Here is a 22,297-nt window from a genome sequence, read left to right on the forward strand (position 1 = left end):
TATTTGTCAGTGAGAGATTTGTTTATTTCCTCATGAACTCTGCTGTTAGGTGGAAACACACAAACTGCTAACAATGAAAATCTTCATGATTACAGAGAAGTTGTTTATCTGATTCTACATCAGAAATCCATGATGTCACTTCTGTTCTGTGGAAAATGAAAATGAAGTCACTTTTCTATTCGAACACAGATATTGTAATATCACACCTTTTTTATCCACTGACCTTTTACATCATCATGATATTTTAGCATCACACACACTGCTCCGGGTGTGTGTTCACAATGTGTGTGTGTTCGCTGCTGTGTGTGTGTGCACTATGGATGGGTTAAATGCAGACAACGAATTCTGAGTATGGGTCACCGTACTTCGCCGTATGTCACGTCACATACACACCAACACACACACACACACACACACACACACACACACACACACACACACACACACACACACACACACACACCAACAAACAAACCACAAACGACGATTATCCACAAACACAGAGACACACATATGTATATATACACACACACACACACACAAATACATATGCATACACACTCACACAGACAAATAGATTAATTTGAATACACACAGTTACACACACATACATATGCATACACACACAGTTACACATACATACATATGCATACACACACACACACACACACACAGTTACACACACATACATATGCATACACACACACAGTTACACACACATACATATGCATACACACACACAGTTACACATACATACATATGCATACACACACACAAACGTACATACATATAATATGAATACACATACAGACAGACACACGCAAACACACAAACACACATACATACATACATACATACATACATACATATATATATATATATATATATATATATATGTATATATATGAATACACACACAGTCACACACACACATACATACATACATACATACATACATACATACATAAATACATACCTGTATATGTGCGTAAATATATATATATATATATATATTATATATATATATATATATATATATATTTATATATATATATAAAATATATATATATATTTATATATATATATATATATATATATATATATATATATATATATATATATATATATATATATATATTTTATATATAATATAAAATATATATACTTTAAGGTTCAACAGATTGTACAGGTACAGAAGTGTCATGGGTTTGCATCATATGGTATCCAGTTATACAGATAGATTATTGTATTAAATGCAGTGTGTGTGTGTAAAGTCCAGTTTTGAACTGTTAGTTAAAATGCAGTGTGTGGCATATCATATTGTGGAAGTATGCTGTAGGCCGGGCATCACCAAATGGTGGACTGCGGTCCGGATGCGGACCGAGTGACGGGTCTGCCCGGACCCGTTAAAATTCTAATATTATCATATTAAGCATCTCCTTATTATAATCTAATATTATAAGATTATATAAGCTCTTTGATATTAATAAAAAGATAAATCTTTCGTTCATGTGCAGTTAATCTAGTTATTACGACAAGAGCGTCATCAAAAGCCAAGCCAAAAACAGATTGTTTCTGTTCCATACTCCAGAGCAGAAGGTGGCAGTAATGCACCTAATTACACTGGCAGGACAATTAAGATTCAGCCTGCTGGCAGGACAGTTACATGTCCATTTCTCTCAGTAGGAACGGAAGATGGAAAGGGAGTAAGGAGAGGTGGAAAGGAGAGAGGAAGAAGGGAGCTGCTTAAAGCTCTGCACTTTTCTTTTATTCAGTAAATTCTGCCCTGTTCTATTTTACCTGAAATGTCCTTTTGCCTAAAGTTCCTGTGTTATTAATGTAGTTAATGTTTAAAAAAGCGGCAGCTCAAAAGTCTTCTGTTTCATTTTTTTCTTAAAGATTAAAAGCACTTTTATTTCATTCAAAAGATTCTGAATGTTTTACATGAAATATAGGCCCTAAGTTCAGGCTGCACAAAGCTGTGTTTGTACTTTTTATTTATTTTATTCAGAAGAAATTCAGTGTCTGTTGTGTTACTTGACATGTAGTAAAGACAACTACAGGATTGTTTTCCATTCAAGTGCCAGACAAGTTCAGACTGAAAACACTTGAAATTTAACAATAAATGATATAGAAATGTATGTGCGTTATTGATTTTATTAACATGAAGGTGCACTATTTTAAGTGACAATATAAGATTCGGACCTTTGCTTGGAGGAAATTTTAGTAACTGGACCTCTTTGAATTTTAATTGAATACCCCTGCTGTAGGGTGTATTAGTTATGACTGTTAAATAGTCTGATAGACTGAGGGAAAAAGCTATGCAGAGACGTCTTCCTGAGGGAAGCAGAGAGAGCAGTCTGTGGGACGGGTGGCTGGAGTCACTGATGATCCTCTGGGCTTTTCTTATACACCGCCTGGTGTAGATGTCCTGGGACATCTCCATGGAAGCTCACCTCCAACAATGTGGCTGGCAGTTCGCACCACCCTTTTCAGAGCTGTAACTGTCATTAAGGATCTTTGTAATCTAAGATATCTTGGACTAATCTTATATTATTTGTGATGTGACGTTTGTCCGTAAAACCTGATTGTGATTCATCAATAATACAGTTAAGGACATCTTTAATTCTTTTTGCCAAAGTGAAGGCTAAAATTTTGTAATCGTTATTTAAGAGGGTAATTGGTCTCCAATTTTCTAGACATTCTTTATCTGTATTGGGTTTGGGTATTAAGGTGATGACTCCTTGTGTCATTGTAGGTGGGAGTAGTTCTAAATCAAAACGTTCTTCAAATACTTTTAGTAAAAAAGGGGATAAGTCAGCAAACATCTTATATAACGCCGATGTTAAACCATCACAGCCAGGACTTATTATTTTTTAGACTCTTAATAGCCTGAAGAATTTCTGATAGGGATACATCATTATCACAAGCTTCTTTGTCCTCTTGAGCAGGGGTGTCAAATTCAAATTCACAGTGAGACAAAATATAAAACTGAGATAAAGTCACGGGCCAAACTGAATATTTATTGTAAAATTACTGATATGTAATGTTCAACCTTTTTCACATGGAAACAAACTTTAGTTTAGCTTAAACACAGGATTTAGAACAACCAGAGCTCGTTATTACAAACACATAAGAAATTAAATTTGAAATAAAAGACACATCAGTGGTGTTCGTTTCTTATTTAAATAAATAAAAGACACATCAGTGTGTTCATTTTGCAAACTTTGACGATACACTTTTTGACAAACTCTCCCTCATTAAAGGGCAGATTTTGCCGTCTCTGCTGCCACAATAACACTTTACAGCCTTTACAGCAGCTTCACTTTTTATTTAGCTTTCATGAACATAGTCTGTCGTGAAACCAGACTTTTTTTCATCTCCTCCACCTTCTGGAGCTTCTGCTTTACGTCCAAGTCCTTATACTTCTCATAATGTTTCGTTTCATAGTGTCTTCTTATGTTATATACTTTATATAAAAAGTTATTAATTTGAGAGTAGTAAAATATTAGTAAAATATTCCTCCCCCAGTCCAAAGACATGCATGGTAGGTTGATTGGCATCTCTGGGAAATTGTCCGTAGTGTGTGAGTGAATGAGACCGTGTGTGAACTGCGATGGGTTGGCACTCTGTCCAGGGTGTATCCTGCCTTGATGCCCAATGACGCCTGAGATTGGCACAGGCTCCCCGTGACCCGAGAAGTTCAGATAAGAAAATGAATGAATTTTAAAAGTGTTTTGTGAAAAGGGTTTGAAAAGAAGACACTTTTAAAGGAAAATAAATAAATGTAGATCACAACTGTGAGTCAATCTTCTGTGGAGAAACAAATTTGAGATAAAAATAAAGAGGTAAAAATAATGTGTGATGATGTGATGATATCTCTGTGTTGTGTGTAGATGATGAAGGATTGACTTTGGATTGTAAAAGATGTTAAAGTGTGAAGTTGTAGCTGAGAGGATAAAATATCACATATCAGTCACAGTTATTGTTCTGGATCTTCTACATCTGAATATGAATGATTCAGCTCCCAAACTGCTGGAAATGTGGGACGTGTTCTAACGCTTCACCACCATAACTGCTTTATCCTGGAAAAAAGGTCTGAGGAGAGACTCCTGTCATACACCAGACCTGGTGAGTGTATTATCATATAATGCTGAAAAACACAACAGGACAGAATTACAGACACATTTAAACACATTACTTATGAACAACAGAAGCATAAATACACACATTAGATGTGACATTTTACAGCACACAGTGAATATTACACAATATCATACAGTAAAGAGACAGTAAGTCAGTAACTCACCGTAGTGTCTCCAGTTTACAGTGTGGATCCTTCAGTAGATCAGAGAGCAGCTTCACTCCTGATTCTCCTGGATTATTATTGTTCAGATACAGTTCTCTCAGGTGTGATGAGGAGTTTGACCTCAGAGCTGAAGCCAGAACAGCACAACCTTCATATGTAATACTGCAGTCCCACATCCTACAAGAAAGAAAACCTTCTCACACTTAACACACTCAGTTTTAGTATTGAAAACATGAAGTACACAAAATCTTTATATACAGTACATTTACTCTCCATCTCACACACACAACAATGACAATATATCAGATCACTACAGTTACAGTTACCACAGAGGAGACCTGGATGTTGTAGTGTTTAGTGAGTGAGTGAGTGAGTGAGTGAGTGAATGAGTGAGTGAGTGAGTGTGTGTGTGTGTGTGTGTGTGTGTGTGTTTGAGCTGAGAACTGAGGACAGAACTCTACAGCTTTTCTCTGTCAGATCACACCGATACAGACTGGAAGAGAAATGATGAAATATCAGAACACTGATCTCAAACACACAAACACATCCATAATCCAGCTAAAGTTGAAGATGTAACAGAAATGTCAGTGTATTTGTGTCACACACACAAATCAGAGGACAGAACACAACAGAACTAACTATTACAACCCACCAATACTGAGACCATCATCAACTAAAACATTTGTAGAACTTATTCATATTATAACATTATTAATGATCTGAATTGTCATAATAAATCAGATATCACAATAAAACAGCCTTGTGTTGTGTTCCATAAATATGATTGTAATGATTCTCATTAACAACAACAAGGTTGTCCATGGATGTCATGACAGTTGTGACAGAGTTTCACATGTAAAAATGTTTTCAGATGATCTCTTGTCTACAGTATAGTGGCATGTCAACATCTCACAATGAACAATGTGTATAAGTTTTAATCAGTTACATCAGTTTAATCAGACATTTGTTTTAGTAAAATAATCATTTGATCAATTAAGGTTTGTGAAGGATGGAAGGATGGATGGATGGATGGGTGGATGGACACATCACAGCTCATATGAGACTGAGTTGTGTTTAACTTTCTGAAACAGGATAATGTGCTGAAACAAACTTCCATGTGCTAACTCATATTTCTGGTTCACTGACGTCCCTCCTGTGTAAAATACGTGACTGCTTCAGCTGCTTTTCACTGACTGCAGTAGAGAGAGAGAGAGAGAGAGAGAGAGTGTGTGTGTGTGTGTGTGTGTGTGTGTGTGTGTGTGTGTGTGTGTGTGTGTGTGTGTGTGTGTGTGTGTGTGTGTGTGTGAGAAGGAACAATGTCATTGGTTGGACCTGTTGAAGGAATTCACCTCTTACTGAACGAGAGCAGTACTGATTCTGTACAAACTGGGACATGTGGTTCAGTCTGAACTGAAGGATATGATGGAACGAGACAGATCATATATTCAGTTCAGATGGGAGTCTCCAACAAGAGGAGAAGGGGGCGGAGTCATGCTATGGAGAGACTGTAGCACTTTGGAGAAGTTTTATATCTGTGTATCTGTACATTCATCTACAATGGAAATGAGCAGCTCTAGTTGTGGACTGAGTTGGAGTTTTGGGGGAAAACAGCATCATATAATACCATTTCTGTACAAGTCCAAGTTTATCAGAGCTTTTTATTTCTTAATGCTCTTCTTAATGTTCTATTTTCTGTCTGATTGTTCATGTCTAATGACTTTTACATTTAGCTTTAATATTTTACTGCTGTTAGTTAATGCATTTTAATTTTTATCATATTATATAAATATTCTATTGTAAAGCATGTTTGAAATTTGTGTTTACAGGTTCTATAGAAATAAAGCTATGATGATTAAATATGTTCAATTTCAAGTAATAATTATAAACTGAGTGTGTGTGGATGTGTATGTGTGTGTGTGTGTGTGTGTGTGTGTGTGTGTGTGTGTGTGTGTGTGTGTGTGTGCGCGTGTGTGCGTGTGTGTGTGTGTGTGCGTGTGTGTATGTGTGTGTGTGCCTGTGTGTGTGTGTGTGCCTGTGGGTGCCTGTGCCTGTGTGTGCCTGTGCCTGTGTGTGTGTGTGCGGTGTGTGTGTGTGTGCCTGTGTGTGTGTGCAGTGTGTGTGCCTGTGTGTGTGTGTGTGTGTGTGTGTGTGTGTGTGTGTGTGGATGTGTGTGGATGTGTGTGTGTGTGTATGCGTGTGTATGTGTATGTGTGCGCGCGTGTGTGTGTGTGTGCCTATGTGTGTGTGTGTGTGTGTGTGTGCGCCTGTGTGTGAGTGTGTCTGTGTGTGTGTGCCTGTGTGAGTGTATGTGTGTGTGAGTGTGTGTGTTGTGTGTGCCTGTGTGTGTGTGTTGTGTGTATGTGTGTATGTGTGTGTATGTGTGTGTTTGTGTGTGTGTGTATCTGTGTATGTGTATGTGTGTGTGTATGTGTGTGTGTGTGTGTGTGTGTGTGTGTGTACCTCAGTTTCTCCAGTGTACAGTGTGGATTCTTCAGTACATCAGAGAGCAGCTTCACTCCTGAATCCTGCAGTTTTTTCTCACTCAGGTTCAGTTCTCTCAGACTGGAGGAGTTTGAGCTGAGAACTGAGGACAGAACTCTACAGCTTTCCTCTGTCAGATTACACCGACACAGACTGGAAGAGAAATGATGAAGTGTTTGATTTATAGTAAAATGAGGAGTTACCATCAGTGAGAAATAAAGTGTCTTCCTGAACACAATGAGCTGGGATACAGGTTAGAAATCTGGGTGTAATAGTCGACTCTGACCTCAGCTTTGTTCCTCAAATCAATAATATCTCTAAAGTCACATTTTATCATGAGGAACACTGAAAGAATTTGTCCATTTTAATGTAAAGAAGAAACAAAAAAAACTTTTTCTACATTCAATCATTCCAAGTAGATTAGATTAATGTAACGCTCTTTTATGTATTTCACATAAAACCCCTTTATACATTACAGTTAGTAACCAAATCAGTCCTATTGTACAGGAACTGTACTGGTTACCTGTGACATCCACAATCATTTTAATATCATCTCAAATATTTATTTATTATTTAAGGTGAATTTTAATAAGAAGAAGCTTCAGTCAAACTGCTTTTAGTGTCGCTGCTCCCAGGATGTGGATCTCACTCTCAGTGTTTATCCATCAGTCACCTTCACTAAATACATTTACAAAGCAGCTTAACACAGTGTGTGTGAGTTTGTGTGTGTGTGTGTGTGTGTGCGTGTGTGTGTGGGGGGGGGGGGGGGTGTTTGTCTGTGTGTGTCTGTGGTGTGTGTCTGTGGTGTGTGTCTGTGTGTGTGTGTGTGTGTGTGTGTGTGTGTGTGTGTGTGTGTATACCTCAGTATCTCCAGTGTACAGTGTGGATCCTTCAGCCCATCAGAGAGCAGCTTCACTCCTGAATCCTGCAGTTTATTGCCACTCAGGTTCAGTTCTCTCAGACTGGAGGAGTTTGAGCTGAGAACTGAGGACAGAACTCTGCAGCTTTCCTCTGTCAGGTCACACCGACACAGTCTGGAAGAGAAATGATGAAATATCAGAACATTGTTCTCAAAACACACAAACACAGCCATAATCCAGTGTGTTTGTGTCACACACACAAATCAGAGGACAGGACACCACATCAGCACATTTACAGGAGCAGGGACGACTTTCTGCACTCCACAATCTCTCAGCTACAATTTATTATAAGACCATTAGGTCATGTACATAACACACACATGTGAGAGCGAGCAGCCTACAAACACTACACTCTGATCTGTGTTCAAGTTTCTACACCCAACACTGCAGATACAGTGCATTTTATTACAGAACATAAAGAATTATACAGCTGTACACTACCAGGTAATAACATGACAATACTAGTCGTACTTTACACTCAGTTATATGTTGGATTTCACAGAGACACTAAAACAGTTGGTGTGTGTTGTTCTCTGTGCTCGTACACGTACAAATCTGTCACCTCCAGACCTCTGATTTTACACACACACTGGTTCAGGTGTTTGGTGTGGACCTGAATACAGGTGGTGTGTTCACATACGTCCAAACACATCCAAACTAAAGAGAAAGATTACAGTTTTTAACCTTATAAACGATTCTTGATCATGATTTGGATTTTTTATAAAATATAGATGTGTAAAAATCTCTCATCTATCATAAACGATGTAAATAAAGGATATTAGAAAGAACATTGTACTGTTTACTACAGATGTCACTGTTACTATTTTAACACAACTTAGTGAATCCTTCTTTCTCCACAGAGTAAATGGGATCATGTCTTTCATGCCTCCACAACTGAGAAGTGAACGTGGGGTTTTCTTCTCAAATCTGAGCTCCTTCCCTGTTTACAGAGTGACGTCACATCAGCACGACTGCACACAGCATCAGAAATAAACAAAGTCAAACTTCTTACCTTTAAATGAGTCACACTGTATATACACAAGTATTAGCTTTAGATGGATCAACATACAGACATTCGTTTGTTCAATCTAAAACACTGACTATACACATAGCAGGAAATCTAACCCACCTTGTAGGTACAAATCTAACACAACACTACTGTGTGTTACACTAAAGGATTTGTGTAGGTGGGCTTCAGGGGGCTATAAGTGACATGGTAGAATGTAGTGTACCAATGTGTGATATAAATAACTTTTAAATTAATTAATTAATTTAATTCATATAAATTTATTACCATGAGTGGCACAGTAAATAAATTTGTTTACTTTTGTTGAACTTTGGATGCAGATGATATTTTTCTTTTTTTCTTATGCCTGTTTTTGCTCTCATGCATTGCCTTTTCCTTAATTTTTGTGTCTGCATAAGATTTCTTGTATTGATTTTCTTGCTATTAATTAGCCAAGTTATTTAATTATTGTTGATTTGTCACTCAATCCTTGTTGAGGTAATTGAAAGGTAAATGTGACTGAGCTTGAATTTATTAATTGATTTCTTTATTATTCCATTTTTTTTCCTTTTGAGTTGAATATGATGTACTGAATTATCCTGTGTCGGAATAAAATCGGATTAGAAAACTCTGAATTTAACTTCTTCTTTCTGGTGGTTCCTGGTTTTACTTGACACATGTAGTGTCTCTAACTATTAAATTAAGTCATAAGTACATAATTGTGGTGGTTTTTACCCCTGGCGCCCGGACCCAACTTTTTAAGGCCAACTACAGTCACAAATGTTGTACAACAAAAATATAGATTCACTACAGCTGCTTATAAATACAAACACAGTCCACAGCTTAATGTCTCCAAAATCCACAGAAAGTTTCGAGAGAACAAAACCTGACGTCTCTTCAACAGTAACGGTGATAAACCTGACCGACCGTCACGTGCAACCGTCTTTGTGTTCACCGTCTGTTTTTACCACATCCACCATCTTCTGATGCAGTGAACCAGACAAAAAACTGTGTCTATTATTCAACAACAACAGATTAACAACAATCACGACCCAAGAACAAGAATGTGATCAGTCATTAACAGTTTGGTGTCTTTGTCGAGCTCCAAGTAGAACAAAACAGGACTTTTTAATAACAGCGGTCACGACACTACACTCACCTATGACACATTATTCATCCTCTCTCTTTTTACCTGCTTGTACACTTGATAAGCAAAGAACAAAGAACCCCATCAAAATAAAAGTCTTCATATAAAAAGTCACATTTAAACTCCATCCTCTACAAACAGGTCAGTGTTAGAGAAAGAAAATCTTCATCACACATCTGAGTTCGCTGCCTAGCTTGTTTCTAACATAATAAGAAGATAAAGCTGAACATTTTCCCACTTCGTCTGTCCAATGTGTCGAGGTCCAAAATGATGATTGATGTTTTATTTTTATTAGAAAGAACAATTGAGTAAAAAAGCCATGACAGAGTGAATCTCCCCACAACACTGTGTCACACACAACAAAAGTTGAGGAACTTCAACATAAAGAGATACGTGAAGGACATTAGAGTGTTTTAATATTTACTTTTTATATTTTCTATCCATATTGATCCCATTTTGTCAGTCTGATGTTTTTCTCATCTGTGAGAGTTTTGTTAAATGTCACTTTCAAAAGAAACAGAACAGAAAAAGTCTTTCACTGGTGTTTAGTTCAGAAATGTCTTTAGTTCCTAAATGCATGCAGTTATTTTGTATAGATATTTTTACATACATTTTAGAGAACACTTAATTTTTCATGATTCATATATAAAAGCTAGAAAACGACTCATATGATGTTATAAGATTTTGTCCATGTGGCCCAGCCCTCAGTTCAGATATAACATGTTAGTGTAAAAAGTGACACAATCTTCTGTAAAAGTACCAGAGGTTTGTGTAAAGATGATTAGAGGAACTATTAACACACATTAATCCAAACAGTGCAGTTCAGTGTTACATTAAAATAATAAACCATGCAGTAATACAGTTATAAATAAAAATACTCACAAAGCTTTTCTGGAGGCTTTGACCACTGGCAGCAGCCTCAGAAGACATTCATCTGATGGATCATATTTATACAACTCAAACACATCCAGCTCCTGTTCTGAGGTCAGTAACACAAACACCAGAGCTGACCACTGAGATGGAGAGAGACTGGTGTCACTGAGACGACTGTAACCTTCTCTGTTCAGGTAAGTTTGTACTTCCTGCACTAGAGAATGATCATTCAGTTCATTCAGACAGTGGAACAGATTGATGGATTTCTCTGGAGATGGATTCTCCCTGATCTTCTCCTTGATGTACTCCACTGTTTCCTGTTTGCTGTGAGATCTGCTTCCTGTCTGTGGCATTAAGTCTCGTAAAAGAGTTTGATTGGTCTCCAGTGAGAGACCCAGAAGGAAGCGGAGGAACAGGTCCAGGTGTCCATTCTCACTCTGTAAGGCCTTGTCCACTGCACTCCTGAGGAGATCAGACATGTTTGGGTTTCTGAAGAAATTAAAAGGTCCAGTTCTTTGTCCCACAAGCACATTTGTCTTTGTTAAAATAAAGCAGAAAAATACATATAAAGCAGCCAGAAACTCCTGAACACTCAGATGTACGAAGCTGAACACCTTCCCCAGGTGAAGCCCAAACTCCTCTCTGAAGATCTGGGTACACACTCCTGAGTACACTGACACTTCTCTGACATCAATGCCACACTCTCTCAGGTCTTCCTCATAGAAGATCAGGTTTCCTTTCTCCAGCTGCTGGAAAGCCAGTTTTCCCAGTGCCATGATACTGTCTCTGGTCTGCTGAGGATCAGGGTCACATTTCTGATGGTACTTTTGATCCTTGTGTTTGATCTGAAAGATCAGGAAGTGTGTGAACATTTGAGTCAGAGTCTTGGGGATCTCTCCACCCTCTGCTCCACCCAACATTCTCTCTAGAACAGTGGCTGAGATCCAGCAGAAGACTGGGATATGACACATGATGTAGAGGCTTCTTGAAGACTTCAGGTGTGTGATGATTTTATCAGCCATTCTCTGGTCAATGATCCTCTTCCTGAAGTACTCCTCTTTCTGAGGATCACTGAAGCCTCGTACCTCTGTTACCTGGTCTACACACTCAGGAGGGATCTGATTGGCTGCTCCTGGTCTTGTGGTTATCCAGAGGAGAGCAGAGGGAAGCAGATTCCCCTTGATGAGGTTCGTCAGCAGCACATCCACTGAGGCTGACTCTGTCACATCACGCAAGATCTCATTCTGTTGGAAATTTAGAGGAAGTCGACACTCATCCAGACCATCAAAGATCAACACCACTTTGTAGGAGTCACAGTCTATTGATTCTAGTTTTATTATTTCTGGGAAAAAGTGATGAAGAAGTTTCATCAGACTGAGATTGTTCTGCTTCATCAGATTCAGCTCTCTAAAGGGAAGTGGGAAAATGAAGGTGACGTCCTGATTTACTTTTCCTTCAGCCCAGTCCAGGATGAACTTCTGCACAGAGACTGTTTTTCCAATTCCAGCAACTCCTTTAGTTAGCACAGTTCTGATGGACTTGTCTTTAAAGAGCTCATTACATTTGATGGGTGTCTCCTGTGTTGCTGGTTTCCTGGATGCTGCCTCAATCTGTCTCACCTCATGTTCATTACTGATGTCTCCACTCCAACCCTCTGTGATGTAGAGCTCAGTGTAGATCTCATTCAGAAGTGCTGAGCTTCCATGCTGTGAGATTCCTTCATTAATTCTTTTAAACTTCTTTCTCAGTATGGACTTTAACTTTGTCTGATACACAGGGGCGAGTTCTAATAAACAAAGTAATATCTAGTTTAGTAATAAATAGTTATAATGCAAAATCGTTTTAATTCCTGACTGATGTACTTAATATTATTGAAGCTGGACCATGAACAGATATAACATAATTAAAATTAAATGTAAAACTAAAAGTCTTCATATCTAAAACTATTTCCTCTCTCTAAAGTGAAGCTGATGGAATAAAGTCATGACTCAGAGCTCTTACTGTTGTGCAGTGTGTTAGCGAGATCTGTGTGGTTCATGTTCTTCAGGACATGCAGTGTGATCTTCAGCGCTCCGTCTCTGACACTGTGCAGATCCTCCTCATCCTCCACCTCCCTCTCAGTGCATGCTGGGTAATCTGGACTCAGGAGCTTCCTAAACCTCTTCAGCTCATTCTTTATCAGAGTGATGACTTTGTGTTCCAGCTCCTGGTTAGAAACACACATGAACAGATCTAAATATTATCATGTTACAGTGAGAGAGGCTTTTATTTTATCAAAAGAAGATAAGTCTCTTTTGATTATCACATTTAAAACTCATACAACTGATTACCCATAATGCTGCTGCACATCAAGATATGACAAGGGATCACAACACACACATTACACACTTTAAAAACAACACACACCTTGAATATAGAGTCCAGCTGATTTGTGCTGATGTTTGATTTTTGTGGTCTGTGAACAAACAAAACCCACCATGTAATATGGACTATATGTATTCATAGCTGCACAAATCACACACTAATAAATACACACACAGATATTTAACACTATCCTCTTAACACAATACACTGATTTCAGGATTTCCTAACTGACACCAACATGTTTAGAAACAAATGTTTGAATAAATGAATAAAATCTTCATATTGTCATTAATGTCCCAGGTGTAAATGTTCTTCTGTAGCACCACAGACCCTCCAGCTCAGGGACTGCAGACTGAACTGAACTCTTAAAGCACTTTTCCTCACTGCCAGTCCGAGAGCTGCAGCACTGCATAGTTTAGTGTTTTACTGCTTCAACATCAGATAAAGCTCATGAAGGGCTTCATAATGATACGAGTGATTTTGATCAGGTGGAACACTGCTGTAAAACACCTCACTATACTGACCTCACATCAGTAGAACTGTCACTGTCTCCGAAGTGTATTGGATGATGCATTGACCAGTCACTCTTCATGGACACACAGCTGGGTTCTGGTGAGTCTGATCTCTTTCCCTCCATCATTCTAGAATAGAAATATCAGCAATAATTAATACTCATACTCATCACTGTTAAACAATGTGTTCATCATTAAACACCAATAATTCCATCTTTTTAATTCCGTCTTTCAAAAGTGCTTCAGCTGTCTGCTTTATTTGAACGCACAGTCAGAGCTGGAGGCGTTTATCTATAACGTTAATTGGCGGGAAAACCGCAAAGACGGCAAGCAGTGAAATGTCACTATTCTTATTACCAGAGTTGTAGCATAAATGAAATATTAAATAAAAATAACATTTATTGATTTGGTCTTTGTCTTGTGAATATTTATTAATGACTGCATTCATTGGACACACTGTTTGTAAAGAATGCACACATACATGAACTGATTTGATTCAAGACTGGCATCATTACATTATGTATAAAATTTTGGTGTCCACTTTTGCCATTTAATAATACCATAACTTTTGGCTTACTGTGTAGTCATATATTATATAATATAAAACAGTCCGTTTTACTCTTCTCTCAGTGAATGATTTGTCTAAACTAGGATGCACCGATCCGATATTTTGAGTGGATCGGGTATCGGTGGTGCGTGACCGATCCAAATCCGATACCCGTGGTCATGGGGGTCGGAACCATTATATGTGGGTGGGACAGGACCCACCCACTTTTTAAGACCAATAATATTGGACCCACCCACTTTTACCATCTCTATATTCTTCGCATATGTCTTTTTTTTTTATTACTTTAATATTTATTATTTAGCGCCACCAGTCGAATCCATTCTGCTTGAGGAATGCCGCAATACATTAAACTTCATTCCGCGTTTTACCTGCAGCATTGACCACGCTGCTGCTTCCTGAAATCTATGGGCGTCATAAAAGTGCCTTAAGGTCCTATAAGTGCGTCATAATCGCCGCCATCTTTGTACAGTGCTCTTGTACTTCAAATTCATGCACGATGCCGGACTTCTGTGCTGCGTTTGGTTGTTAAAACGAAAGAAATCTAAAAACCAGACTGCAAGGGATTACATTTCACAAGTGTTTTATGATATTGAATGTTAGGAAATTATATTTCTTGTTCCGTTGGTTTGTTTCAGTCCTTGGTTAATGACCGCAGCTAATCCATACTAGTTACCCGTTAGTTATTGACAGTTAGGAAAACCGACAATGTTTGTAGATTCCGAAGCTCTTAATAAGGATGTTAAAAATTGACCCATGCTTTTTTGCTTAAAGGTGAAAAGACCCAACTTTATGTATGTTCTGTAAGATTCCCTTATCTGTCAAACATATTTTATTATTTTGTCCTGGACTTAATATAAGCAGAATGTTTTCAAGCAAAACACTTTAGCTTAATGTCACTGGTTGTCTGTCCCTTTCATTTTACCTTTACATTTAAAGCATTTAGCAGACACTCTTATCCAGAGTGACTTACATTTTTCAGTTTATACACCTGAGCAATTGAGGGTTAAGGGCCTTGCTCAGGGGCCCTGCAGTGGCAACTTGGTGGACCTGGGACTCAAACCAATGACCTTCCGATCAGTAGTCGAACACCTTAACCACTGAGCTACCACATCCCACTTCATAAATTGAGACATCACCATGTCACAAAGATTCATACTCTGCAACTGCAGAGCAAAAGTGTCAGGAAGAAACTCTGTAAGGTCGTGTTGTTGCAGGGACACTGAACACTTTTTTTTAAATAGTTAACTCACCTGACAGTCCTGGAAGGATGTCACCAGTTAGGTTGGCAGTTCAGCCCCAAAGTCAAACTTTGTGTTTTTTTTTTTGTTGTTGTTGTTTTTGTTTATGTGACTTTACTTATTTAATGTTGCAAAAATATTGCATAACTATTGAACAGTCTTTGGCACCTCAACTATCTAACTTTCTCATAATGTTCTTCTCAAATTTGTGATTTGCTTCCACCTGCAAATTGCTTTGTGTATCATATTTAATAAACCAATACAATTTAAATGGTTAAATGAACATGTATAGTCACAACATTGTAGCAGTGTTGCATGCAGTAGGCTATAAGGTGAGGTAATTATATATATATATATATATATATATATATATATATATGTGTGTGTGTGTGTGTGTGTATGGGTGTGTATATGTGTGTGTATATATATGTTTGTGTTTGTGTGTGTGTGTATATGTCTGTGTATATGTGTGTGTGTGGATGTGTGTGTATATATATATATATATATATATATATATATATATATATATATATATATATATGTGTGTGTGTGTGTGTGTGTGTGTGTGTGTGTGTGTACACTAAAGTTTAAATTTTACTCAAGTGGAAGAATGTAAGTAATAAACTTACACCTACTAGCACTATGCATTATATTGTGAAAAAGTACATTATCTTAATATCAAGACCTTAAATTTTCTCTGGACTCAATGATAAATACATGTCTGACCTTTGGAACGAACAAAAAAACTAGAATTGACATTCATGACGATTTATGGTGATTTTATTTCTTTGCCCACATTGACGCTGATGCATTAAGACGAGGGGGTCCCCCGCACAAAGATGGAGGCTCTATTGACGCATTCGTTCCAATGTACTGCCCTATACAAGGCGACATCTGGTGTATTTATCTATGGTCATAACCATTATATGTGGGTGGGACAGGACACACCCACTTTTTATTTACTTCCGACACCCGTGCCCATGGTGGTTGATTAATGAACAGCAAACATCATAGACTATTGTTTAAACTTATAAGAACAATTATATATTAATTTACATTAATGTAAATAAATCTAATAAATTTTATGGGAAATATGTTGCACAACTGCATGTGACAGACAGGCAAGTTTAGCAGGCAACCTTTCCATTTAAAATATTGCTCTTTCTTCAGAAAATAATTTAATTTAATAATTGCAGTATATTTGGTTTAGATTGTTATACCACTAACTAACTGTTAAATGTTACTGTTTGCTACTTGTGAGAATAATATGTATAAAATACTTTTCTGATAATGTTGCAGACTTTCTGTACAAAGCACAATGTTCTTTTCTTACACTTTTCTCACATACACACACACACACATACTCTCTCTCTCTCTCTCTCTCTCTCTCTCTCTCTCTCTCTCTCTCTCTCTCTCTCTCTCTCATAAACACACACACAGATACCTTGACCTGAGCATAACCTCCTCTCCTTAGCATGTCTCCTATGAAAGAAGTTATGAAAAACATGATACTGCAGCTGGGAGGTGTCCTGCTTCATGACATTGGGCCAAGGAATGTAGGAAGAAACAAAGAGATACAGTATGGGAAATGTTCCAGCAGGTTCTCTTCCAGCACTTCCTCCCCAACCACCTCAGGCCGCACCCCACCCTTCCACCGGGATGCAGGCAAATCCCTACCATGCATAGTGATGCCCACAGAGCGTGACCCTGACCATGCTACATTGTACATATGATTAAGATCAGGTAAATGAAATGCCTTTTCTTGAGTTATGTGTAAGTGTCACAGTATATCCCTTCCTCTTTGATACAGGAGCTACAATGTCAGTAATGGGTTCACAAAAGAAACACCTTTTACTCCATCCCTCCTCGTCACATGTCCTTCTGATTCTAACATTTTCTTACATCACCGATTCATTTTTATGTCTGAGTGTCCTTTTAATCTTTTGGGGAGGGATCTCATGAGCAGGCTACAAGTTTCTATTAGCTTCTCTGGCTCTAAACTCGTTGTTTCTGTTCCTGAGTCTGCTCCACTGTCACATTTATCTGATATGACGTTTAACAACCGTTTTCACTCTACCACACAGAAAACACCATCCTCATCTTCTGCCTTACTAGACACTCTATCGCCCTCATTGTGGGCTGATCATAAGAATGACGTGGGTCTCGTGCAGTGTACACCCTATGAGGCTGTTAAAACATTTAGACCCTGTGTTCGTTAAACAGTATCTTTTATCTGAAGCAAAATTGTAGGCTGTGGATGGGAATTTTACAATCTCTTTTACAACAGGGAGTAGTAAAAATAAATGACATGATCGTCCCTGTGGCACCTGTTGTGCCAGATGTGGCCTCCATTCTCACCTCCATTCCATGTGAACAACTTCTTTTCTGTTATTGACTTATGTTTTGCCTTTTTCAGTGTTCCTGTCGAAGAGCAGACGCAGCCTCTTTTTGGCTTCACGCACGGGGGGCGGCAGTACACGTGGACACACCTACAAAAAGGGTATATTGATTCTCTGACAGTGTTCTCTGCCATTGTAAGGGATGCATTATGTGATCTTGTTCTCCCCACTGGTTCTGTTGTCTTACAGTATGCAGATGACCTCTTAGTCTCCGCAGCCTCTGAAAAAATCTGTGAACAATCCTCCCTCCACCTCCTGCGACATCTAGCTTCAAAAGGCTTCAAGGTTTCAAAACACAAGGGGGGGGGGGGGGGGCATGAGACCATGTGCATTCCTGTCTAAAACAGTTGATATTGTTGGCAAGGGCTTATCTGCGTGTCTCCAGGCTGTTTAAAGTTTGAAAGACTGACTGGTATGTTTCATTGAGACTTCCCAAAGGCCTTGTGGAGAACAGAAACCGAGCAGAGGGAGAGGGGCTCAGAGATCCTGTCCAAGCGGCAGATGATAGAGATCCTGCCCAAGAGGCAGATGATAGAAATAATTCCTTACACTACTGAATTAATACTTTTTTATGATTTCTTGTGTTTTCATTTTTCATCCAGTAATAAAGGACATTTTTGTATTTTTTAGCCAGAAACAAATAAATCTTAATAACTAAGCGAGTTATATAAATTCTTTAGTTTTAAAGGTAGAAAAGAACACCGATATCGGATCGGTATCGGAATCGGATCGGAAGAGAAAAAGTGGTATCGGTACATCCCTAGTCTAAACTGTTCTTAGATCAGATCAGTGATATATTCACTGCTATTAAACACCTTAAAACAAAGGTGAGTTCCTGTGTTAACTAGTGAGTGTTTAGAGATACAGATATGTTCCCATGAGACGGTGTGTATTTATTGCTGGTGAATGTAAAAGTAAGTCACCTCTCGTCTTTCTTTAAGTCCTGTTGTCCAGACACACTCATGTTGGAGGTCACGTCTCCTTCTCCAGATTACAGCAGGACACACGTTTACTTCACTCCAACATCGGTGTGTTAAATTAAACCCTGAATCACACAGAGGTCACTTACAAGAAATAGTCATGCTATCAAGTTATATAACAACCTGTGTACATTAAAACTTCATTACAAAAACACAAAACTCTTCTGCATCTAGTGTCACTTCAGTGTGTTTATATATTAGAGCTTTAGATACTCACTGTGTTTTTACTCCTGAAATCTCTTTAGTTTTCACTCCAAACAAAATGGAGCTGCTGACTTTCACTTTTTATTGCAGTTTATACTGCAGAGGGGGGAAGGGCAGTGACACACACACACACACACACACACACACACACACACACACACACACACACACACACACTATTTATTAGAGCATTCCTTAAAACATTTGTTCAAAGTTACAATGAAAAAAGTGTCAAATGTTGTATTATATATATATATATATATATATATATATATATATATATATATATATATATATATATATATATATATATAGACGACTGAAAGACAGATTCCAAGGGACCGTCTGCAAAGTGCAAAACCCAAAAAGTGCATACATAATGAATACATTACTGCTGGTTCACTAGGTTACATACTTAAGATACCATGAGTTTAAAACATTTGTTCAAAGTTACAATGAAAAAGTGTCAAAGGTTGTATTTTTTTTTTTTATAATGCAAAAAATAAGGAAAGAAGTGCTAGTTTCCTGAATAAGTACGTCTTCAACCGCCGCTTGAAAATAGCCAGTGACTCAGCTGTCCGGACCTCTAGGGAAGTTCATTCCACCACCTTGGTGCCAGAACAGAGAAAAGTCTTGTAGCATACTTGCCTCTTAACCTGAGAGATGGTGGAACCAGTCGAGCAGTGCTGGTAGATCGGAGGTTGCGGGGTGCAGTGCGAAGAATGATGAGGGCTTTGAGGTAAGAGGGAGCTGGTCCATTTTTGGCTTTGTAGGCCAGCATCAGTGTTTTGAATCTGATGCGTGCAGCTACCGGAAGCCAGGGGAGGGATCGCAGCAACGGGGTGGTATGCGAGAACTTGGCAGCAGAAGAGATTTTACAACTCCTTTTTTTTTTTACAACTCCGATTTTTTTTTTTACAACTCCGATTTTACAACTATTGAGGAAAATTGGGTTGTACCTGCCTCTCTACATTACTAACGTGAAATAGAGGTGTCATTTGTGTAATACAAGTACCTCGCTTATCGACTTTAATCCGTTCCTTAAAACCGAAATGCGAAAAGGTCGAAGAGTGAATGTAATTATCCCATAAGAAATAATGGATACCCAATTAATCCGTTCCCGACCTCCACCGATACCCAATAATTAATAATCTTTGCCACGTTCTTAGCAGTATTAATACTAAATAATACATAAAATAATACAGGTACATAAATAATATTGTATATAAGAGCAGGTAGCCAGGGCGGAGCCAGCAGAGCAGGTGGCCAGGGTGGAGGCGGCAGAGCAGGAGGCCAGGGCGGAGCCGAAAGAGCAGGAGGCCAGGGCAGAGCTGGCAGAGCAGGAGGCCAGGGCGAAGCCGGCAGAGCAGGAGGCCAGGGCGGAGCTGTAGGCGAGGCCAGAAACCATAGCGGAGTTCACGGCCAGGGTGGTGCTGCAGGTGGAGACAGAGACCAGAGCTGGGCCGGAGACCAGGGCGGTGCCGCAGGCGGAGCCAGAGACCAGAGCAGGGCCGGAGACCAGGGTGGTGCCACAGGTCGAGCCAGGGACCAAAGCGGAGTTGGCGGCCAGGGTGGTGTTGGAGGCAGAGCCAGAGACCAGAGCAGGGCAGGAGACCAGGGTGGTTTCGTCGACCCAATCGGTCCGGCTGGTTCCGTCGACCTGGCTGGTTCCGTCGACCCGATCGGTCCGGCTGGTTCTGTCGACCCGGCTAGTTCCGTCGACCCGATTGGTCCGGCTGGTTCTGTCGACCCAGCTGGTTCCGTCGACCCGATTGGTCCGGCTGGTTCCGTCGACCCGGCTGGTTCCATCGAAATGATCGGTCCAGCTGGTTCCGTCGTCCCGGTCAGTGAACCGGCTCTGTCACAGGTGTACATGGTACTGGGCTGGACGGAGTCACTGTAGGGCATTCGGGCGTCCGTGGCTGGTTTGGCTCCGTAGCCCACGAACCCCAATGCTTACTGCCCCCCCAAAAAAATATTTAAGGCCGGCTTCCGTCTCTCCACTACCCATGGTTAACGAGGACCCGCCCAGGAGCAACACCAAGTTGACGAAATCCGACAACGACCCCATCTCTCGGCCAGCTGGCATTAAGTACCGCACCTTGTTCTCCAGTCCATGCCTGAAGATGTCTTTAAGAGCCTTCTCTCCCAAGTCTACCTGGTTACACAGGTGGGCGAAACACGTCAGCAGATTCCTCGATGGAAGAATCTTCCTGACGTAGGCAAAATAAGATTTCTGCTGGATCCATTTGGCGAGTCGTTCTGTCACGGTGAGGCAAAGACGAGTGAGGATCCAATTGCAGTTAAACATTTAATGAACATAAAACAAGAAACAGGAACACAGACAGGTTGGCAAGACTAGGCAGAATACCGGGCTGACAGGAAACAGAAACACATACATATAACGAATCGCGACAGGGAAGTGAACAACCAGTGTATATATATGTGACAGGAACCAAACACCAAGCAGAGACAATGAGAGACTAAGACAGAACACCTGGGGAAGAGATTGAGTGCAATTAGTGTCCATGGTAACCAACAGGTGGGCGGGGCAAAACTATCAACAGCAGGGCAAGACAGCAGACAGAAACGGGGCAAACACAGACAGACTCATTACAGTTATATTGACCAATAAAAAACACTAATATTGTTCACAAACCAAAGTCTAATTTACAATAGATGATCTCTCCACGAAGGCTGCGGCGAGACTGGGAAGATCCTTCCCCTCGTGCTACGTGGGTCGACGTCGATAAGCGGGGATTTGGTCGTTCAGCGGGCGCAAATTTCGGATGAAAAACTGTTCGCTAAGCGAAAAGGTCGATGGTCTCTCTGCACGTTGCTTTGCGGGATCATGTGGGGCTATTTTTTTTCCCTAATATGGGGGTGTGGCGTAAGAATTGAGTTAATGTATCTATGATATGTTGAGTTTAAAAGACATTAATTGTCTACTATGTTAATTTTTTTTTTTTGAAAAAAAAAAAAAAGCTGTAATCCTGAGATGGCGAGCCTCCCAGTTTGAGAACTCTAAGAGAGACGAAAAAGAAGAGAATTTTACGATTCATCAAGTGATCCGTGTCTTATCTGCTATCACGAGTGGTATTCATCCACTTTTGTTAGTATTTCTCACTAATTACCTTATCGCACAGAACTGATTGTTGCACTATTGAACATTAACATCACAAACAATTGCACACATTGTACCAAGACTTTTGCATTCATTGGATTCGTCATTTGGATTCAGAGGACTATTTTCCTTACACACATAAGTACATACTTGTTCCATGTGTTGAGAACTG

General features: G+C 39.4%; 1 protein-coding gene and 1 long non-coding RNA gene across 2 annotated transcripts; one reads left to right on the forward strand and one right to left on the reverse strand.

The window, feature by feature from the left end:
• Nucleotides 1–4,317: 4,317 nt before the first annotated feature.
• On the reverse strand, nucleotides 4,318–20,909 carry LOC125145716 (NACHT, LRR and PYD domains-containing protein 4E-like; the record flags this gene model as incomplete). Its single annotated transcript, XM_047819789.1, has 9 exons — nucleotides 20,875–20,909; nucleotides 18,741–18,794; nucleotides 13,625–13,741; nucleotides 13,143–13,191; nucleotides 12,738–12,942; nucleotides 10,746–12,522; nucleotides 7,651–7,824; nucleotides 6,770–6,943; nucleotides 4,318–4,486 (listed from the first exon to the last, which is right to left on the reverse strand). Coding segments are annotated over exons 1-9 (2,754 nt in total), but the record flags the coding sequence as incomplete, so codon positions are not given.
• Nucleotides 16,564–18,132, forward strand: LOC125145710. The gene is made up of 3 exons (XR_007144159.1): nucleotides 16,564–17,161; nucleotides 17,835–17,918; nucleotides 18,007–18,132. It is a non-coding gene; the product is annotated as an uncharacterized LOC125145710 (long non-coding RNA).
• Nucleotides 20,910–22,297: the final 1,388 nt, after the last annotated feature.

Source organism: Tachysurus fulvidraco, chromosome 10 (assembly GCF_022655615.1).
Source record: "Tachysurus fulvidraco isolate hzauxx_2018 chromosome 10, HZAU_PFXX_2.0, whole genome shotgun sequence".
NCBI classification, from domain to species: domain Eukaryota; kingdom Metazoa; phylum Chordata; class Actinopteri; order Siluriformes; family Bagridae; genus Tachysurus; species Tachysurus fulvidraco.